Source organism: Gymnoscopelus braueri (assembly GCF_963280865.1).
Source record: "Gymnoscopelus braueri genome assembly, chromosome: 15".
Lineage (NCBI taxonomy): Eukaryota > Metazoa > Chordata > Actinopteri > Myctophiformes > Myctophidae > Gymnoscopelus > Gymnoscopelus braueri.
Window position 1 is genome coordinate 17,708,958 of NC_137620.1, and position 21,846 is coordinate 17,730,803.

The 21,846-nt window shown below is 41.5% G+C and overlaps 1 protein-coding gene across 2 annotated transcripts in view; it reads right to left on the bottom strand.

Moving 5' to 3' along the window:
• Window positions 1-7,804: 7,804 nt before the first annotated feature.
• pea15 (proliferation and apoptosis adaptor protein 15) overlaps window positions 7,805-21,846 on the bottom strand; it is a 68,132-nt gene continuing 54,090 nt past the window's right edge. For both annotated transcript variants that reach the window (XM_080451247.1, XM_080451248.1), the window contains exons 2-4: window positions 15,673-15,847; window positions 14,656-14,811; window positions 7,805-13,601 (exon numbers count right to left, since the gene is read on the bottom strand). In XM_080451247.1, the coding sequence (XP_080307373.1) occupies window positions 13,537-13,601; window positions 14,656-14,811; window positions 15,673-15,844 (393 nt within the window). In that variant the 5' untranslated portion in view covers window positions 15,845-15,847 and the 3' untranslated portion in view covers window positions 7,805-13,536. The remainder of the gene's footprint in view (window positions 13,602-14,655; window positions 14,812-15,672; window positions 15,848-21,846) is intronic.

Consider the following 21,846-nt stretch of genomic DNA (forward strand, 5'->3'; position numbering starts at 1 on the left):
TTATATCGAAAGGATGCATGACGTTGGCGTCGCTTGCTGACAAAAACTGATCCTCAAAATGTCTGCAATGGACTCATAATATACTGTAATTACTGTCTAATTTCTACATGGCAGTATTGATACTTTTGCTCAAGTAAAACATGTGACTATTTTGTCCACCACTGTACATTACAACAAACTTACCTGATGCTTTTGTCATAAAACGTCCGTTATTTCCACAGAGCAGACAAAGGTCTACTGCAGGACGCTCCACCAACCCCCCAGGTTAAGAAAACTACTGTGCATTCCGTACGTATATAGCCTTCCTAGCTTACATATGTATATAAATCATAGTTCTAAAAGACGGGATAAATAGGCTACATAATATTAAGTGTAAGCTAGTTTGTGTCACGTTTCGATTCCATCCTCAGGATCATTCATTGTCAACATGCACAGCTTTATTCCAGTGTTGCCAGATTTTGCGAGAGAAATAAGCAACCAGGTCGAGGAAAACGAGCCCCAAAAGAAGCAACTAGCCCACATGAGCACTTAAACCATCGGCTATTTGAAAATAGCCAATCTACAAGCTCTCAACACGCGATGCGACGCCTATTGTGAGCTTGTAGATCTGCTATTTTCAAAAATAAATCTTGGGGAAAAAATTTGGAATATTTTGAAACAGTTTAACAACACAAATCTGGCAGGGGTTCCATATCCCCATTCCCTGCCCTGACACAAACTATTTGCAGATGGGGGTCCGTGGACAAATACATAATAATTTGGGGGTCCTTTTGATTTGAAAATGTTTGAGATGTTGAACCACTGGCCCAAATAAGCAACTACACTTTAGAAACAAACCCAAATAAGCAACTACACTTTAGAAACGAGCCCAAACAAACGCAACCCGCAACTAACAATATTTACAAGGAACTTTGGAGAAAAACAAGCCCAAAGTCGCTTATAATTAGTGGACATGGCAACGCTGATTCATTCAACATCAACGCGGCTGAAGCGAGAGGGACCCCTGGTTTGCTGCCCACGGACTGCCTGTATGAAAATGATCGAGGTATCATACAAATAGTAATTATTCTACCTACACATACGTCATGTCCTATGAGCGAATAGGGAAAGGGGATCAATGTCACGTGATGCCTTTGTTTAGCCCCCAAAAAACGTCAGCTGTGCCGAAAGCGACCTGCCTTTTTACCCCCGGTCAGTAGCGGGGGGCGGGGCGGGTGCGGGGAGAGACAGGCGAGTTGAGTGAAACGAGTTGGGGCAAACGCAGTCCCCACCAACAGAATTTACGATTCTGTGCCTATCGGTACATAACTCGGACGGCGCTTAGTCGACTGAGTCGGCGCGCCTCCGTCATGGTCCAAAACTATACTTTATCGGCGGAAAAAAAGTAGTCCGCGGTTGTTTGGAAAAGTATTGTCCCAAGCAGGAGTTGAACCCAGACTCCCAATGCTAGTGCATTGGAAGTTTAATGACTAGAGAGGTGCACCACTGAGGCCGGTGCTGAGATTGGGTATTTGGGCTGTATTAGAATGTGACAACCCCCAACGTTCCCTACTCTTCTAATGTAGAGCGAAAGAAGCACCGCCCAGTAGGCCCCGTAGGGGCCTACAGGGCGGGGCTACTGAGACCGGGGGTAAATTAACTGTTCGCGTGCCGAAATCGGGCCAAACAAAGGTGCTTATTCGTCAAAAGCCCGGATGTGTGTATCAAAGAATTAAACATGTTGCACTTAAACTCCATATGGGTAACCGGAGTCCCTCAGGGCTCAATACTAGTATCTTTTTCTGTTTCCTGTTATTGTGGGGAAAGCTGTCGCTGAAAATAGCCGATCGACAAGCTCACAATGCGACGCAACGCGTCATGTTGTGAGCTTGTCGATACGGATGCTGGTGTTTAACAGAGACAAATAGAGGTGTTTGTGTGTCATTTATTCTAACTGTTGTATATCATTTAAGCTGCCCTGAGACCAGAATTGAGAAACTGCCCTGAGAGCAGCATATTAACATTGTTGCATATATATACCTGTAGTAGATTACAAGCTGCCCTGAGACCAGCATTGAGAAACTCCCCTCAGAGTAGCAAATTAATGTTGATTTATGTATATAATTTAAGCTGCCCTGAGAGCAGCATTGAGAAACTGCTCTCAGAGCACCACCCGGTTACACATATATATACCTGTAAAAGGCTATAAGCTGCCCTGAGACCAGCATTTAGAAACTGCCCTGAGAGCAGCAAATTATTGTTGTTGTATATCATTTAAGCTGCCCTGAGACCAGAATTGAGAAACTGCCCTAAGAGCAGCAAATTAAAATTGTTGCATATATATACCTGTAGAAGGCTATAAGCTGCCCTGAGACCAGAATTGAGAAACTGCCCTGAGAGCACCATATTAACGTTGTTGCATATATATACCTGTAGTAGATTACAAGCTGCCCTGAGACTAGTATTGAGAAACTCCCCTCAGAGTAGCAAATGAATGTTGTTTTATGTATATAATGTAAGCTGCCCTGAGAGCAGCATTGAGAAACTGCTCTCAGAGCAGCAAATGAATGATGTTGTATGTGTATCATTTAAGCTGCCCTGAGACCAGCATTGAGAAAGTGCCCTGGGAGCAGCAAATTAACATTGTTGCATGTATATACCTCTAGAGGGCTATAAGCTGCCCTGAGACCAGCATTGAGAAACTGCCCTGAGAGCAGCAAATTAACATTGTCTCATACATATACCTTTAGAAGGCTATAAGCTGCCCTGAGACCAGCATTGAGAAACTGCCCTGAGAGCAGCAAATTAACATTGTTGCATACATATACCTGTAAAAGGCTATAAACTGCCCTGAGACCAGCATTGAGAAACTGCCCTCAGAGCAGCAAATTAATGTTGTTGTATGTATATAATTTAAACTGCCCTAAGAGCAACATTGAGAAAGTGCCCTGAGAGCAGCAAATTAACCTGTTAAAGGCTATAAGCTGCCCTGAGACCAGCATTGAGAAACTGCCCTGAGAGCACCAAATTAATGTTGTTGTATATCATTTAAGCTGCCCTGAGACCAGAATTGAGAAACTGCCCTGAGAGCAACATATTAACATTGTTGCATATATATACCTGTAGTAGATTACAAGCTGCCCTGAGACCAGCATTGAGAAACTGCCCTCAGAGCAGCAAATGAATGTTGTCTTATGTATATAATTTAAGCTGCCCTGAGAGCAGCATTGAGAAACTACTCTCAGAGCAGCAAATTAATGATGTTGTATGTGTATCATTTAAGCTGCCCTGAGACCAGCATTGAGAAACTGCCCCGAGAGCAGCTTGAGAAAGTGCCCTGAGAGCAGCAAATTAATTTTGTTGAATATATATAATTTAAGCTGCCCTGAGAGCAAAATTTAGAAAGTGCCCTGAGAGCAGCAAATTAACATTGTTGTATACACCTGTAAAAGGCTATAAACAGCCTTTTATAGCCTTTTAAATAGCTATAAATAGCTTTAAATAGCCTTTTTTTGCTGCTCCCTGAGAGCAGCAAATTAATGTTGTTGTATCATTTAAGCTGCCCTGAGACCAGAATTAAGAAACTGCCCTAAGAGCAGCAAATTAACATTGTTGCATATATATACCTGTAGAAGGTGTGGTTGCTAGAGGTCCTTCATCATTACTTCAGGTGAGTTGGTATAAGAACGTACGTCCAGTCGTGAAAGTTACATCATACAAGGTTTATTATAGAAGAGAAGTTCACAGCATCAGAATATAAGCAAGCAGCATAAGCGGGTATGTGGTCCCAAAATCTCTCTCCTCTCTCCTCTGCGTGGCCCTTATATATCGTTTCAGGGGCTCCTGACTCGGGGCACCTCTATCTCCTCCTTCTCTGAGGGTTCATGCGTCAGAATGACACAGCATTTGTTCTTTCCGTGGACTACAGAGGGAACACAACATATTTGTGTTCCCCTTTTTCCAATATGTCAAAGAGATTAGCCTGACATCAAACCCACCTTTGTACACACTGTCCATGTCTCCTAATGGTGACTTTTACCCTAGATTCACTGTCTCCTGGCTAACCCTCTCTTCCTTCTCCTCATGGTGCTCATGTCCTGGGAGAGCGATTAGCATGTTCTCTCTCTACCTAGGAATGTTGAGCTGTCTTCTAGATGTTTGCTGTCTCTCTCTGCTCTCTCCACTTCTCTCTGCAATACTTCTTCAGCCTTCATATCCTTTAAGGCCGGGGAAGCATCTACGCTGTTAACCCTTACTTGCTCCTACAAAGGTTATAAGCTGCCCTGAGACCAGAATTGAGAAACTGCCCTGAGAGCAGCATATTAACATGGTTGCATATTAGCCTGGGCATAAAGTTTGACAGACCCCATCTTATTGGTTATTACTTTAGCACCACCCACAGCCCTTTCACTTTATCTTTCTTCATCTCAGTTTTCTCATTTCATTCAAACCATTGAGCAGAAAAATCATTTTTTCAGTTGTCTTATGTTTTAATTGTTGAGCTGAAGGTTTGTTCAACATTTTGTTATAGTTCTAAACAATACAGTGCTTGTCTGACTACATAGATAGCTTGTTGCCGGTTCAGATTAAATAACGCCCTGGAGCGTTTACCATAATTAATGTGATAGATGCCTACAGCATAGATTGTCCACATGGCAAACTGGTCCAAATCCTTCAGCCGACAGCTCTATCTCTGGTTGATAGCCTAAACTGTGTGTTGCCTACTTTGCATGATCTTTTTATTTTGTTTTATTTTGTATTATAGTAAGTGTTAGCTGAACCTCTTTGTGTGATTATAAAGTTGTGGATGATGTTTGAATTGCATTGCATTGAAACACAACCGTAATGTAACTTTGGCGAAAAAGTACCATTCCAGTCATAAATGTTGAAATGAATAGAAAAAAATTGATCCTTTGGAAATCAATCAAACCATTAGTATGCATTGGAAAATGGTCAGCAGTGGGGAGTCACTTATGACAGACACAACTACCTCCTTCCGTCCATGATCCATCTTCAACCACTTATCTGGAATCGGGTCTTGGGGCCAACAGTTCCAGCCGAGGGCTCCACACTTCCCTTTCCCGAGCAACATTAGCCACTTACTCCTGGGGGATCCCGAGGCGTTCCAAGGCCAGTGTGGAGATATAATCCTCCCATCTAGTCCTTGGTCTGCCAGGGGGTCTCCTCCCAGTGGGACGTGCAGCGAGGACCTCCCTAGGGAGACGTTCGGGAGGCATCCGTACTAGATGCCCGAACCACCTGAGCTGGCTCCTTTCCAAGTGAAGGAGCAACGGTTCTATTCTCTCGCGGATGACTGAACGTCTCACCCTATATCTAAGGGAGAGGCCGGCCACCCTCTGAGAAAACTTAAATTTTGCCCGCTTGATGCAGATGGTATTTTAAAGACACATACTGTAAATATCATCAATCTTTGCCTCTAGTTTGCTAATCATACATGATTGTAGTGGCTCATGCACAGAAACAAGATCACCCCAGGCAACACAGTAGGTTAGCAAATATATTTTAATATATAATATAATATTTATATTCATTTTAGCACAATGACAAAATGGCATCATTTCAGTTTGGTCTCATTTAAATCATGACCCCCCCCTCCCCCAAAAAAGCCACAACTATATTTATTTAACCATACACATCTTAATACCATGTTTTGTTGCAGTTGCTGTAAAGTAAATCCTGATTTTATTCTAATCCCGTCAATGAAAAACTGTAATTCTAACAGCATTAAGTCCATGGCATCCAGAGGATTACATTGTGTAAGTTAAACTTAAAAGTGATCTTGTGATGACACTCTTTGCTATACGTATTGTTAAAGAGAGTGCACCCCCACCCCCTTTCTCTCTATCATCGGATCGAGACAATGTGATTAGATCAAACACTATTTGAATGTGTGTACTGTATATGTCATGTTACTAGTGTTCATTTACTTGTGTGACCGCTTAAGGTTTTACATTTATGAATGCATGGAACAACAGAACAGTATAGCACAACCAAACTAGTTTCCAGATACCGTGCAAAGTCGTAACAAGTTTTGCAAACGGACACAAAGACAGGCTACAGTCAGAGAAATAGAGAGAAAACTAACCCACTAACTGACCCTTAAGGCAGTGAAACACATGCAATTTTGGGCTTGGGCAATCATTGCCTAAAAAGTGTCTGCGGTCATGTTGCTTTCATCGCATAGAAACACCCTGTTGCCTAGAGATATTTGATAAGATGTTTCACTCTACTGGTTGCCTATTGCTGTGTTACCCATCTTTAGAGACCAAAGAAAACTGCACTCCACCGTATCTAAATAAGACGGCTGGGAACTTATCCTGAAACCTTCTGTGGAAACCCCTCTTTAATCTACAAGGCTCTTTTGTGGTAAATTAAATTGTCAGATGCCTGCATAATACTAGAATAATCCTAAAACCAAAGCACGGGAATGTTTTTTTTTCCTTCTTCTCTTTTAAAATCCACGTTGAAACGTTGCTAAAACTCACAGTGACAAAGCACATCACTTCATAAACGATGATCAGATTAACCAGACTTGCGCACTGAAAACACAATACTTCAAAAATGGCTGCTAGTCTACTACTGCAAAAAAACAAACCAAAAATGAAACGAAACCAAAAATAAATCTGCACTTTAGAAAATGGTCTTGAGATGCCTTTGAACCATCTGAAATAGGGATTATTTAATACACATATCACAATGTGATGATCTTCAATGTCAACTCCCCCTTCCCACCCCACCCTGCAGTTCGCAACCAAGTAGCCCCCCCCCCCCCGATACTGATGTGAAAGCCTGATATTTTGTACATAAAATGTAAACTTTAATTCTCAAAAGGAAAGCAAACAATTTCACATTTTGCCATATAGCTCCAGGGGGGTGCGGCGAATATGGTTAATAAGCATAATGCTCAATTTTTAAATATAATTCTCAATCCATCACTCACTCTTTGCCCTATGGTTAAAAAGGGGGAACCATGGCGAGGTGCAAAACCACAAGCCACACGCCTGAAAACGTCACACATTCAGCATCCTCACGACTCCATCCAACTTCACAAAATCCAAAATACGTTTTTTCATTAACAACAACCTCTCAAGTTGTATACAGCATGTTGTGCAAGACCTGCCACATTCAAAACGACAGACACAGCGGGTGTGACGCATCATTCCCTGCCCTTTTTGGGTGACGTTTCCCATAAATGGGAAGTAAACGTATCACAGTCGACTTCCTTCCTGGTCACATCTCTAATTTAACTTTTTTATTAACTATGCTGTTCCTTCGCTGCAACCCCAATGAAACGATGCTTCACTATCTTTTTATTTTCACTACACTAGTCAGCACTCATAGCAGTTAAGCCTAATTTATACTTTGTCATACGACGATGTTGTGCGCCGAAAACAGCCTACAAGCTCACAATGCGTCGCACCCGCCACACATTTTCGGCACTTGACACCATCGTACGACAAATATGTCAGGCTTTACTTTCTCTCTTTCTCTCTCTCTCTCTCTCCTTTTCTCTCTCTCTTTCTCTCTATCCATGCACTCCCGCAAACTCAACACCCTCTATATGTGTAGCTACCTTGATATGTAGACAGGGAAATTAAATTATTATAGGCAAGCCAGGGGTTGCCTACAATTGTATCTCATGTATGTATCTGATTGGTCAATTCTGTGACCACTATCATTTTGTCTTGATTCTGTGAAACCCTCTGAACAAAACAAGAGGTGACAATGACATCTGAGCTAAACAGTGAAGTATAATAGAAAAACACAAGAAATGTGTTATGGTATAAGCAATAATACCATGAAATGAAGATTACATTATTTTGTATGTATTTGTTTTTCCTTTAAGTCATTGTCCCAAGCTGAAACTTAAAAAACATATATATATAAATGCAAAAGCAAATTGCAGTAATTATATTGTCGCTGTTGGGCAGAAAATGAATGCCCTATTTTATACTTTGTCTTAAGACAGTGTTGCGGTAAAGTAGCCGATATTCAACACGTCAGGATGCAACGCTTTGTAAGCTTGTATATCTCTATGAGATTGGATAAGTCTATCTGTGGGTGTTACCCATACTTAACCAAAGAGGTTGTGTGACTAAACATTGGACCGATTGGAACACAGGTTCTTTTTTTCCCATTTCCTGAAAAGTTTTGGACATACAAGGTTTCTGCCCGACAGCGACAATATGAAAAGAAATATCCTGGTCATTGTTGGTATCAACTTCAAATTAGATAAGCTACACATTTCATTCCCATGATTTGTTTCCAGTTAGTAAACATAGTCAGGATAGATAATACAAAAAAAACAATATATAGGCATGAAATAAATTAAACAGTTACCAAAACAAAACAAAAAAACAAAAACAAACACAATGATATATTCACATTACATTATGTACAACCTAACCAGTAATTGACAGAAAAGAAATTAACTACAGTCTTAAGGGAAAACTCAAGATGACACTCTACTCGGATCTAACTGTGTTACAACTGTAATGAACTGTAGGCTTTGCCATGCTCTGTAGGCTATAGCAATACACAATGTATTTCTTTTCTTTTTTTACTTTATGCTTCTATATATCTGTCTTGATTATACTGAGATAATAATCATAAATATACATTTTTAGTAGTTTTATACTTTTGCAGCATTTACTAAGTTGATATGTACTCAGTACATGGATATCCAAATTTGACATCATTTGCGACTGATATGTTGATATATTATGTGCTGATGACCACAGAAAAAGCCAAGCAATGCTAAACATAATGTAAGTGTGTGTGTGTATGTTTATGTTTATGATTTTTCTTTCTCATCCAATTTGATAAACATAATGACAAAATGCATTGTGGGTTAAACCTTTGACAGAGCAAACACCGTGAAAAACACAAATCTCTGTAGCACTAAAGTCACACAGGTTGTGCCACAGTTACTGTGACGATGAAAAGGGATCAAAACAAGTAAAAAAAAAATAGAGAAAATAAAATAATAAAATAATAATAGATTTGTTAGGGATGCAGCATACTCCATAAACACAGGCTGCGAAATGATGCTGCAACTATACACAACAACAAAAAGGCCATTCCTGAGAACAACCAAATGTGAATATGTTGTGACACGCGGCAGAATAAAGTGAAGTTTTGCCTGCGAGCATCTATAGCAACAGGCAGCTGTAGCTTTTATTAGATTTGTGTTTATTTTGCTTCTTGTTTTGATGGATATACATGGGCAACCCTACCGTCAGACTACCTCCCAGGCAGTTGCCAACGAGACAGTCCATTAGCTACTGGGATTCAGAAACCATCCAAAATTTTAGGGGGAAAAAATAACATCATTTGGTCACATACATCAAATTTCACATGAAGAACAAGAAGCACTTGAAATTAAAAAGAAGAAAAATAAAGAAACAATCCCTTGTTATTTTTATGTACTGTACAACAGTCTGCACACTCACATACAATACATAAGATGTAGGAAATAACTTTCAACTTTGAGTTAACAGAACCATTGCGGCTCTTTAAAAGGAAATGGCGAGCACTGTAGCAGGCCTTGGACCGATTCAGCATTTAATGTCAACACGCAAATCTCCCAGGAAATGTTAGCAAAGACCATTACCCACAGGTCATAGCAGTAAGTACAGCTGCCTCCCTTTACCTCATGACCGATATCTATAATCGACAATGTAATTAGACTCAGGGCTGCGTATAGCGCTCACCGCTTCGCGTTTCAGGGCCTGGTCGAGCAAGGGAGTAATTCCATCACTACAACACTGAAAAATCTAAAGAGTTTCTGAGATGAAATTGAAGAGTTTGGCTCCAAAATGATACAGAATACACCATTTGAAATGTGTTTGAAACCAATCCTAGACATGCCAATTGATTGCTGCCATGTAACTAAACGTCTGGGATATACTGTAGATTATTAATGAGATTATTACTTATTCTAAGATCTTAATAGTAAACATTGTAGACACAGTAATGATTTGTATTTTCAAAGCCTTATACAATGTTCTTCAGGTAAAGGATGTACAGTATGGAATTTTGGAAACCCTTCATTTTACCTCAAAAAAACTACTGATTGGTCCAACGCCACTTCAGACACTGACACAAAGATGAGGGCTGAAAATGTTGTGCCCTGAACCAAATCAAACTAAATCATAATAATCTGTCACTGCTGAGTGTGATCCCATGCACTCACACAAGGTCTAACCGAGATCTGTGAGATATAGACCAGCGTTACTTGACAAATGGTTTGGCTTTTGGTACCTTCTCCCAAGGTCACAGGTTAAGAACGAAATGGACTTTGGGAATGTTGCGTCAATCTAGTGTACTGGTGCCGTGACTTCATGTTGAAGGTCAACCTTGGGTCCCAGTGCAAAACCAGCTGTGAACCACTGTTCCTAGGTAGATTCGGGGTCAACATATTTATATACCAACGTGTCCCTGACTGTGACTCGCAAAACCCTGTGTACTCAATTCAGTGGTCATTTGGGGAAAGGATATTTATGTTCATACGAACGCAAATGCATAGAATTACAACTCAATCCAACACCACGATATACAGCGAGCAATACAAAAAAAACTTAGATCACGGAAACCTGTGATCAAAATAAAAGTCTTCTGGTCATTGGCACTGGGGTTAGGGTGGAGGAGGGCACAGTTGTGGTGCACTGTAGGTGCGGACAGCGGAGGGAGGGAGGGAGGTGTGTTCACATTAATAGAGTTTGGGGGGGGAAATGTATGATTGCTAGAATAGATACATATTTATTTTGTCGTTTTTGTTTGTTCATTTAGATCCGACAGTTTTAACGGACACAGACATAAGAAGGTGCCATTAATTATCACTATTTAGAAGCAGACCTTCAGACATTCTGCACACACCGACACTAAAGGAGTGTAAAGTGTAAGTTCTTTTGATTATTTGTGTCCCGTTGCACTGGCAGACGCACAGCCTCTCCCACGGTTGTGACAAGTTTCACTGTTCAGATTGAACAAGATACATTTGATAAGGCTTTGCCGTGGGGTTAAAGTAGACACAGTGTTCACTTAAACCACTTAAACCCTATTCTTCTGCCTACACATACGTCATGTCCTAAGAGCGAATAGGAGAAGGGGATCAACGTCACGTGAGGCCTTTGTTTAGCCCAGAAAACCATCAACTGTTCCAAAATCTGGGCCAAACTGAGGGAGCTCTATGCTAGTGTATTTCCAGTTTTCTGTTATTGTGGGGAAAGCTTTCGCTGAAAACAAGCTCACAGCTTGTCGATCTGCTGCTTTCTGTGAATGCTTTCCCCCACAATACGGCTGCTGGGGTTTAAGTGGTTAAGTATGGTTTCAACAGTCTTGCTAGCTAGTGTGTTGGTATATTGTGGCTGAGAGAGTTCAAAATGCACCTATGCACCTGGGCATAGTCTCTGTGCATCGGTAATCTTTTGAAGTACAAAATATGGACTGCTGAAATGGGTGTTATGAGCCACGTACTACTTTATGCGTATTAAAGGCTATCTTGTATGATCACTTCTTTTCTGTCATTGGTTGAAGCCTTAGTCCCACCCCCTTCAGTTCACTGGACTCATCGATTGCATTGGTGTGTTATTTATTTTAGTGTTTGTCTCTTTATCGACCACTTGTACACATTTTTCTAGAACTCAGTAAATAAAAGATCAAGTATAGCATACTTTCATGATATAGTCTTGCATGTTCTGATATAATATATAGTCCAGAGTACATGGACTTGCACTCTTTTCTATGGAACTTTGTCAACGCATGTTGAAACATTGAATGTTGAACAAGATATTGATAGCACACGTCACTAATGTGTTGATATTAACTTGTGTTGCGTTGCATTGAAAATTACTACGTATATTGTCCTGTTGACCCAAATTACATTATTTTAAGAGTAGCGGAAATGTCTCACGTCAAATAAGATCAAATCAGGTTAGAATCCTAAGAAGTCTTAAATTACAAAGCAATTCTATGCTATACTGTTTCTAAATGAAAACTTAGTAAGAGTAAGCCAAAAATGGGTTGCAAATTACAGACCAGAGTGTTCTCTATGGAACATATTGGTAAATATATTATTCTGTAAATATTGTTTTTTAAATATATTAATTATATATTTACATCTCTGGCATAGTAAACTAACAGAATTTTCTTTACTGGTCCCCATGACAAAAACAAAACCCAAATGTAAATAAAACAGATACAGTCTGGGACATCCTTGAATGAAAATGACCAAAATATTAACAGTGGCCTTACGCTGTACGCACAGAAATACTGATACCTCCTGATACCTCCACAAAATAAACTGTCTCATACGTCATTCCATAGTCAAAAGGCAAGTAGTGGCTAGTCCTATTTTTTTTTTGCTTGGAATTGTGGTGACTTGACTTTTATCTGAGTAAAGCCTACATTTTATGCTTCAGTCATATGTCGGTATCGCACGCCAAAAATAGCAGATTTAAAAGCTCACAAAGCGACACGTTGTGAGCTTGCAAATTGGCTAGTTAGGGCACGTGACACCGTCGTACAACTAAGTATAAATGGGGCTTAGAAGTGTAAAGGGATAGAGACATCATAGCTAACAGTGACAGTCCTTCACTAGTTTACAATGCATAACGACTGGGTCTTTCTAAGAGTAGGTAATAAGTAACTTGATGGGTCGCATGCTCAGCACACACACACACACACACACACACACACACACACACACACACACACACACACACACACACACACACACACACACACACACACACACACACACACACACCTTTACTGCAAGCGTACTCGTAAACACATACTGGAGCGAGGGTTGTAAGAGTTCTACTATGTACAGTAGCTTACTTTCAAATTAGATTTAATTTCGATTTTTTATTTCAATTTATTGTTTAGATTAAATTCATGTTTTGCAGGGACTTAAATGGGGTCTTTCTGGGTAGTTTTCACCTTGGCGTTTTAGTAAACAAAAGCAATCTTAACACAAGCACACACGCACAAACACACACTCACAAACCACTTTCACAGTGACACCCAGACACGCCTGAGTAAGCGCAACATTACAAATCCCAACAGCGCTACAGATTGCAGATTACCATACTAAGATTACAAATGACCATACTACACATTGCAGATTACCATACTACACAATGCTCCTGTTGTGAACTGAGCCAGCATTTGAGAAAAAAGCACAGACGTTTGGCTTTCTCCTTCTTTCACACTTCATCTGTCCATCTTTCCAGCTCTTCCACTTTATCGTTTTTTTCCCCCAGCTCTCCCCCTTTCCCCATATAACTCAGGAGATGAGGTTTATGAGGTGATGAAATATCACTGCGATCTGATTGGTTGTTTTTTTTGGAGGTGGCCTGTGGCACTGTGTCGTAGCAGGTGTGGGTGCCGTACGGTGAGGATGATGAGGAACCGGGGCGTGGCTATGAAGGTGGGCAGAGATGGTTGGTTGGTCATTCTGTCGGTCAGTTGGTTGATTGGAGTGTCAGGGGGTGGTGAGGGTCAAAGTGCAAAGGTCAGGGCCTCAGGACCTCACACTTTTTTAGGGGGAGGGGCCAACTTGATGATCTCATCTTCAGAGGGCTGACGGATGATGTCTAAGGAAGAGAGGGGCGAGAGAGAGTGAGAAGGAGAGAGAGAGAGAGAGAGAGGGAGTCCATGAGTGAAATGTACTTGTTGAGGCCAGGAAACTACTAACAATGATCCTATGAATTCAATAAATCAAGACATATAAAGACAAACAATACTATACAAGAAATCATCAATACTAGAAGCAGTAAAAGTATATTTACAGAAAAACTGTGGGGGGCAATATTTTTTTGGCAAGCTAGAAGACCTATCTAGGCCCAGTTGCAGATTGCAGACAGGTGCTCTGTTATGGCGGTTTTGAAGGAGGGTAGGGAGTCACACTTTTTGATGGCTGGTGGTGGTAGGGCATTCCACATTTTGGTGGAATAACAGTAGAATTAATTCATCCCCATGTTTGTGCCGAATCTCGGGGGAATGAGATCAGTGGAGCTCCCTCTGGTGTTTTGCCCATGGGCGTTTCTCACTCTTTTGAAGTAGTTGGCAAGCTAGAAGACTTAACGCTATGTTTATTTGCATCTGTGACATTGTAATGGGATTCAAATGTTTGTTATTGTTTCTCATTATGTATGTATTTTATATGTTGTCATCAGGGCGTCCTTGAAAAAGAGAGCTTGCTCTCAATGGGCTTCCCTGAATAAATTAAAGGAAAAGGAAAAGAAAGACAGGTACATGGGCACTGGTCCCTTGAGTATCTTGAAGAACATGCCCAAGTTGCTGTACCCTGAGCCATCCCACCCTCGCATAATGAGCTTTGAGAGGTCTGAAGTTTTCTGGGCAAAGTTTCTGCCCAATCCAACCTTCAAGTATGAAATTCAATTTCTAAAAAGAAATATTTCAAAAAGTATGAAACATTATGTGAATTTCTTTTACATAATGTTCTCGCTTAGCCTACAGGACAGACACGCACGCACGCACGAGCGCACGCACGCACCCCATAGGAGCCACGCCGTAAGAAAACTGTGTTAAAAGGAAAGGAGTGTAGGAATGTCATATACAGTAGCTGACCCCCAAACGACAACACACCACTGCACAACAGGAAGAACAAGCAGAGAGTTGACACACCTTTGTATTTCTTGGCAGAGGGGATGCGTGTGAGCTTGGTGTCGATCTCCTCGTCCTCCGAGATCTTCAGCACGGTGGTGCGGTATTCAATCACCCGCGTCAGCAGGTCTGGCCGCCGTGAGATCTCAAAGATGTGCTCGAGGTACGACAGGTTATCTGTGGCGGGGGGGGCGGGGGGGGGATATCGATCTGTTTAGTGGTTTGAGTTTTTTCTTTGTATTTTTTTTTACCATTGTCTGACGAGGGCAAACATGAAAACATAAAGAACTGTCGATTTGCACAGAAGCCTTGTCTATACTAGGGCTTCCATTCAAAGACGAAATAATCCTTGTGTTTAAATATTGTCGCTGGCAGGCAGAAACCTTGTATCTCCATATTTATGCTTTTTATGTTTCTTTGTCAATTATTGCCCTACTCTGTCGTGTTGTGCAAAAGCGGCAACAATAGCAGATCTGCAAGCTCACGTGTGGCGGTGCAGTGTTTGCTTGCAGATCTGTCGTCTTTTAAGCCGTACTTTCTCAAAATAGGGATGCCTGGTTGAAAGTGGTGAAGTCTGTCTGTTGGTTTATATAAATATTTAAGAAATGGAAAGTATTAACAGGAGCTTTTGTAACTAATAATGAATACATTGAATTAATTGGAATATGTTGAATTCATTGGTACATAGGTTCGTTTTTCTACACTTCCTGAAAAGTAATGGTTTTGGACATAAAAGGTTTCTGCCCGACAGCAACAATGGCAAAAAAATTAATATATCGTCTCTGTCGGGTGGAATCCTCATTATGTCCAAAATTCTAATTCAGATTAAAATTCAAGTGCTTCGAGTGTGTAGATCTGCTACTTAGTTGCTTTTGTGTGAAGCTGCAGTATGTAGGGCGTTAATTTACGAAAAAACAAAAAAAGTTAGAATATGGAGATAAGAGGTTTCTGACATCAACGATATACTTCATATTTTCCTATGGGTGAAGATCTAATCCCACGTCAGAAATCCCCCCCCCCCCTCTCTCTCTCTCTCACCATGGGCCAGCTTGTCATTCTTCTCCAGGTAGTTGAACCACTCCGTGGAGGAGGTGATGTCGTTGCTCTGGTCCTCGGGGATGTCCTCCTTGCAGGCCGACTTCAGCTGCTCCAGGTCCTCGTTGGTGATGTTCTCGGACAGGTCGCTGAGCAAAGAGCTGTACTCCGCCATGTTCTGCTCGGGAGGGGAGGGGAGAAGTAAGGAAAAGGAGAGGATGTATTAGATCATTGGTTCTCAAAGTGGGGTCCTTCAGGGAGTTCCAGGGGATCCCCAGCTAAATGATGGATAGTTAGGAACCAAATGGACCCTGGTCTGTAACTCAGAGAGTGTACAAATGTGGGTCCCAGAGATAGAAATGCCATTAAATGGGGGTCCATAGCCTAATGCATGTCAAACTGGGGGACCTTGAAAATCACTGCTAGAGCCGTACAAATCTTCTCTTATGGGTGTCCCTGCACATGTCTTTTCAAATGGGGGTCCGCGGGCTAATAAGTGTCAATTTGGGGGTCCTTGACATGAAAAAGTTTGAGAACCACTGTATTAGATCCCATCCTTCTGTCTTGTATGGACCTGTTTACCCCCCCTACTTAAATTCTCTTTTACATTAGAACACTGGAGCCTAGTACCGCACACACTCCCAGGACTGTCTAATGTTTAGGGTTCCACATGTCTCCACCATCCATGTTGGAAAGACTGCGTTTAAGTTTTGTGCCACGCATACTTGGAATAATTTACAGGGTCTGTTCAAGTACCATTCCCTTGTTCTCCTGGGACATTTTCAGTCAAATACATCAACTTCAGTTAACCTTGACTGCACCTGTTTTAAAGCTCTCTGTTACCCTCTTGTGGTGACATTAAAAAGTGGTCTGACATGGGTGCCAGTCTTGCTGTGGCAAATGAATCTACAAACACTCTGTCACTGACTTTGCACAGATACCGAATAGATTTGAGCACACATGTATTTATAAAATATAGCAGTAGCAATGAACAACAGATAGAAGGATTGAAAGAAAAGAAGAGAAAAAGAGAGACAGAATAAGAGGTGGTGCAATTTAGACCTGCTTCAAAGATCCTGGAGATTTATGTGCTTTGCATTTCACACATGTGTTGGCAATATGAACATATGTTTCCCATGTCAATACAGCCCCTTTGAATTCAATTCCATTCACGCACACGCACACACACACACACACACACACACACACACACACACACACACACACACACATTATATAGGGTACAAGGATACCAGAGTGGAAGAAGTCCTCACATTTTGTACTTAAGTAAAAGTACCAATACCACAATGTAGAAAATAGCCCCTACTCTGTTACAAGTAAAAGACCGGAATTAAAAATGTACTTGTGTAAAAGTGCAAAAGTATTCACATTAAAATATACTAAAGTACTGAAAGTAAAAGTAGCCTACTTATTTTGCAGAATGTCCCATTTCACAAGTTTCTCAATGTATAAATGCTTTGAAAATAGCAGATCTACAATCTACAAGCTCACAACGTGTCACTACGTCAAAGTTGTCAAATTATTGTAGTGAAGTAAAAGTACAATAATTGTCTCTGAGATGTAGTGGAGTAGAAGTAAAAGTATAGAAAATTGGAAATACTCCAGTAAAGTAAAAGTACCCGTCACTGACTGAGTCTGTCTGTCTGTCTGTCTGTCTGTCTGTCTGTCTGTCTGTCACCCTTCTCTCCATTTCGGTGCCTTGCAGTACTTCATGAGTTCACTAGTGTGCCTCCCCCCTCAAGTCTTGTTGCAGATAAACGCTTGAGAAGAGAAGCCCCTTCCGGGCTGATCTCTGTGAATTGGTACTGACCTATATAATAGAGCTGTCATTACCGTGAGCTACCACCGGAGGGAGCCCCTCAGCAATGCAGGTTACCATAGTTAGTATGATCATTAGAGGCTGCTCTACAAGAAATGTGCACACTGCACGAGTTGTTTAGGGGGATATATAGGGTGTCACCAGGGTTCCATTTGCTGGGGGTGAAAATCAATGCATCAAAATGTGGTGGTTCCAATTATAGCAGGCATGTTTATTTTATTTTTTTTGGTGATGGCATACATCAATTGATTGATTGATGTACTTTATTTAGTAAGACATGAGAACATCAGTACATGGAAGTACAAATTCACAATACAAGGTCTACTAAACTGGGAGACTCATTAAGCACTGAGCTTGTTTAAGATGAGATCCCCATGCACACAAATCATGATGACATATAAGAGACAGACAGATATACACACTACTATACAGAATGTCATACAATCAGCTTACAGGTTACTGGTATGAAGAGTGAAAAAAATGTACAAGAGAAGAAAAAGAAATGGGGGGGAGGGGGGGTAGGTTAAGACTTAGACAGGGGCCATTTTCGAATTGCAGCCTCCTGAAGGTGTATCTTTAGGGCAGTTTTGAAAGTGAGTAGGGTTTTACACTCCTTTACTCCTTTTGGTAGGGCATTCCACATTTTTGATGAATAGCATGAGAACGAGTTCATTCCCTTTGTTGAGCCAATAACAATTGTTTACAGTAAAATATATCTATATGACTAGTCTCATGGAGATGACATATCAAAAATATGACATTTTTGTTTTAACTCATATTAAAAAAGAAAACTAAAGCCTTTTCCTGTTCCTGTGTTCCTGTGATACGTGATAGGTTTACTCTCCAACCAGGTTACAATGTAGACATTTAGCAGAGGCTCTTAATCCAGGCTTACAAAGTACACGGTCAGAGGAAGTGCCATGAACCTTTTTTTATCAAAGAAAGTATCCAAGAGTGCTAGGAGAACAAGGTCACTAGGATATTAAAGTAAGCTTCCGGCTCGTAGGTTCTCAACCTTTTTAATGGCAAGGACCCCCAGAGTTTGGTGTGCATTACACCATTGACCCCCATAACTATGAGAGTGTACAAATGGAACAAAATGGACCCTTACCGCTAACCAAATACAAATGAGATTTCCGGAGGGAGGGGTTTACCAGGCTACCGTAACGCATGGATCCGTAAGGTCCAGATGAAATCAAATAAAAATACAAATAAATACTAAGGGTGGCGCTAGAGGAAAGGCCATGGGGTCAATAAATAAGTTGACATTTTGGCCTGAGGGTGGTGCTAGAGGAAAGATCATCGCCATACAAGTCAATTTGTGTCAATTTGTACACTGTCAGAGTTCAAATAACACTGATTTTGTTGTGTAGAATAATAGTTTCTCTTACAGTATCTTTCGCTGTGTATCTTAAGTGAAGACAAATGCAAGTTTTACATTAAACTTTAATTGTCAAGACTTGGGATGTAGGAGTGCTATAATGACAAAGCATTTTTACAGGCTGTGTGTGTGTGTGTGTGTGTGTGTGTGTGTGTGTGTGTGTGTGTGTGTGTGTGTGTGTGTGTGTGTGTGTGTGTGTGCATACAACACTAGCAAGAATTGTGACTGTCTCTGAGAGTAGGAGACGCTACAGTAACTGTGTGTGTGTGTGTGTGTGTGTGTGTGTGTGTGTGTGTGTGTGTGTGTGTGTGTGTGTGTGTGTGTGTGTGTGTGTGTGTGTGTGTGTGTGTGTGTGTGTGTGTGTGTTCCAAGACTTATTAATGCATGAAATGTGTTGTCTAGGCTGTGGGATGGGAGACACTGACTGTGTACATGTCACTGTACTGTTGCATAGTTTGTTTGTGCCTTTTGTGAACGTGACTTCACAACATGTGAATTTGTGTTTGTTTACATTTTGAAATGCATTGATTTCTCTGAGTGTGTGTGCGCGCGCGCGCGCGCGTGTGTGTGTGTGTGTGTGTGTGTGTGTGTGTGTGTGTGTGTGTGTGTGTGTGTGTTATGTCAGCGTTTAAATGTCACATTCATCTGCTCTCAACTTAGCGGATCAACACAAAGCATGGCGTGGGAGAGAGCAGTGATATGCTACTCAATGACTGAATAGAACGGGGGACTTAACCCTCTATGTGTGTGTGTGTGTGTGTGTGTGTGTGTGTGTGTGTGTGTGTGTGTGTGTGTGTGTGTGTGTGTGTGTGTGTGTGTGTGTGTGTGTGTGTGTGTCTGGGCCCATGTCACCGCCCTGTTTTGCAATACAATGGACCGGCACTGCTTTTGTGTACTTTGTTAAAACATAAGCCTCGGCAATGGTTAGAGTAGCTACATTCGGCGTGCCCACTCCCCGCCACCACACACACACACACACACACACACACACACACACACACACACACACACACACACACACACACACACACACACACACACACACACACACACACACACACACACACACACACACACACACACACACACACACACACACACACACACACACACACACACACACAATAAAGGTGTGTCTGCCTGTCTGCCTGTCTGTCTGTTTCATTGCATTTTGTCTTATATTATGACATATATTGTACGTACACGTCTTTCAAGGATAAGTGAAATTATCTCTCGTTCTCTCTCTCCCCTCCACCCCATGCTTTCAGGGACGAGCCTGACACTGCATCCGCATATAGAGAGCCACTGTCTTGCACATTCTCATGAACACAAACATGCCTTTGTCTGCCCGCTCCTCTGTCTCTGCCTCTGTGTGTGTGCGTGTGGCGCGTGCATGTGTGGGAGAGACAGACAGAAAGAGAGAGAGAGTGTGTGTGTGTGTGTGTGTGTGTGTGTGTGTGTGTGTGTGTGTGTGTGTGTGTGTGTGTGTGTGTGTGTGTGCGTGCGCGCGCGCTCATGACAGCATTTGTGGGGGCACTTGTGCATCTTTCTGCATGTGCGATGATATTTACAAGCCCTCGTCTGCAAGATTGTGTAAGTCTGTGTACATATACAGTAATTAGGCTTGTTCCGATTGTTGATTTCATCGTATTATGTTACACTACTAGCATCTGGGTAATAGAGCTGATAAATGAGCTCAGAAATTATTATTTTTATTATTAGGTAGTACCATTTTCCCGTTAGACAGCAGACCCTCCCCCCCTGTTCTTGTACATATTTTTCCCCCCTTTTTTTTGTTTTTTTTTGTTGTTGTTGTACATAGTGTTATTTTTTTTGCTGTTTTTTTGTAATGATATTTGAACTGTGGTGCCACTATATATGCCTATGAATTGAATACCAAGGCCCTCATTGGAAACAAGTCCGCAAGGACTTTTATGAACGGACCTGTTAGACAAAGTATTTTAAATGTAACTGTGCTGTTTTACATTTTTTGCCTAATAAAATATTCAATCAATCAATCAATAAAAAAAAATTACCCCCTTTTCTCCCCAATTTATTCCTTATCCCCATTAATTCCTCCCCACACACATGTGTGTGTTGCCACTGCTGTATATCCTACTGACTCACCTGCCAGTAAGGAGCCCCCACTGGGAGGAAGTGCCGTAGAGCCCCCCCCCCCCCCCCCCCCCCCCCAGCCCGTAGGAATACCTGCAGTGACAATTATCACCCTCCCCGCCCCGGCTTCCCTCCCCCTGAACACGGGCCAATTGTGTTCGTATAGACCAGTGGTTTTCAACCCCTTTTCATATCAAGGGGTCCATTATTTATTTGGCATTTGAGCCACGAAATAGAATATTTTGTTGTCGTTGGATGAGATTTTGTCCACAAAATTCCATGCTGTATTGATGTTGGTACCAATAGGAGAGATGACAGGCAAACGTTGATCAAAATAACAATTCTTCCACATTCTCTAATTGTGTTAGACTTCTTGTAAATTAAGTCATGCAGATGTGTAACAATAATTTTACATTTTACGTCCATTTGGTTTCATTTTATGCTTCTCAAGAGTTAAAAATCTAATAAGGGTCCATTTGGTTACCAACTCTCCATCATTTAGCTGGGGACCACCTGGGAACCCCCTCAAGGACCACTGGTGGTCCCCGGACCACTGGTTGAGAACCATTATAGACGCTCGAAAAAGCTGGATGCACCGCGGTGGATCGGCTCTTCTCAGAGTTTTAACTGACTTTGGACAAGTCGACAAGTACCGCAAAGTATAACCCATTATTTTACCTGGCTGGGTGACATCTTCTGATAGTGCTACTTGAATGTTTTCAGATATGAAATAATGACTTGCGAGTGTGTGCGTGTGTGCATGTGTGCGTGTGTGCGAGCGTGTGCGTGCGCGTGTGTGTGTGCACAGAGGCTACTACAAGGATGCCAGAGTCCCCCTCTC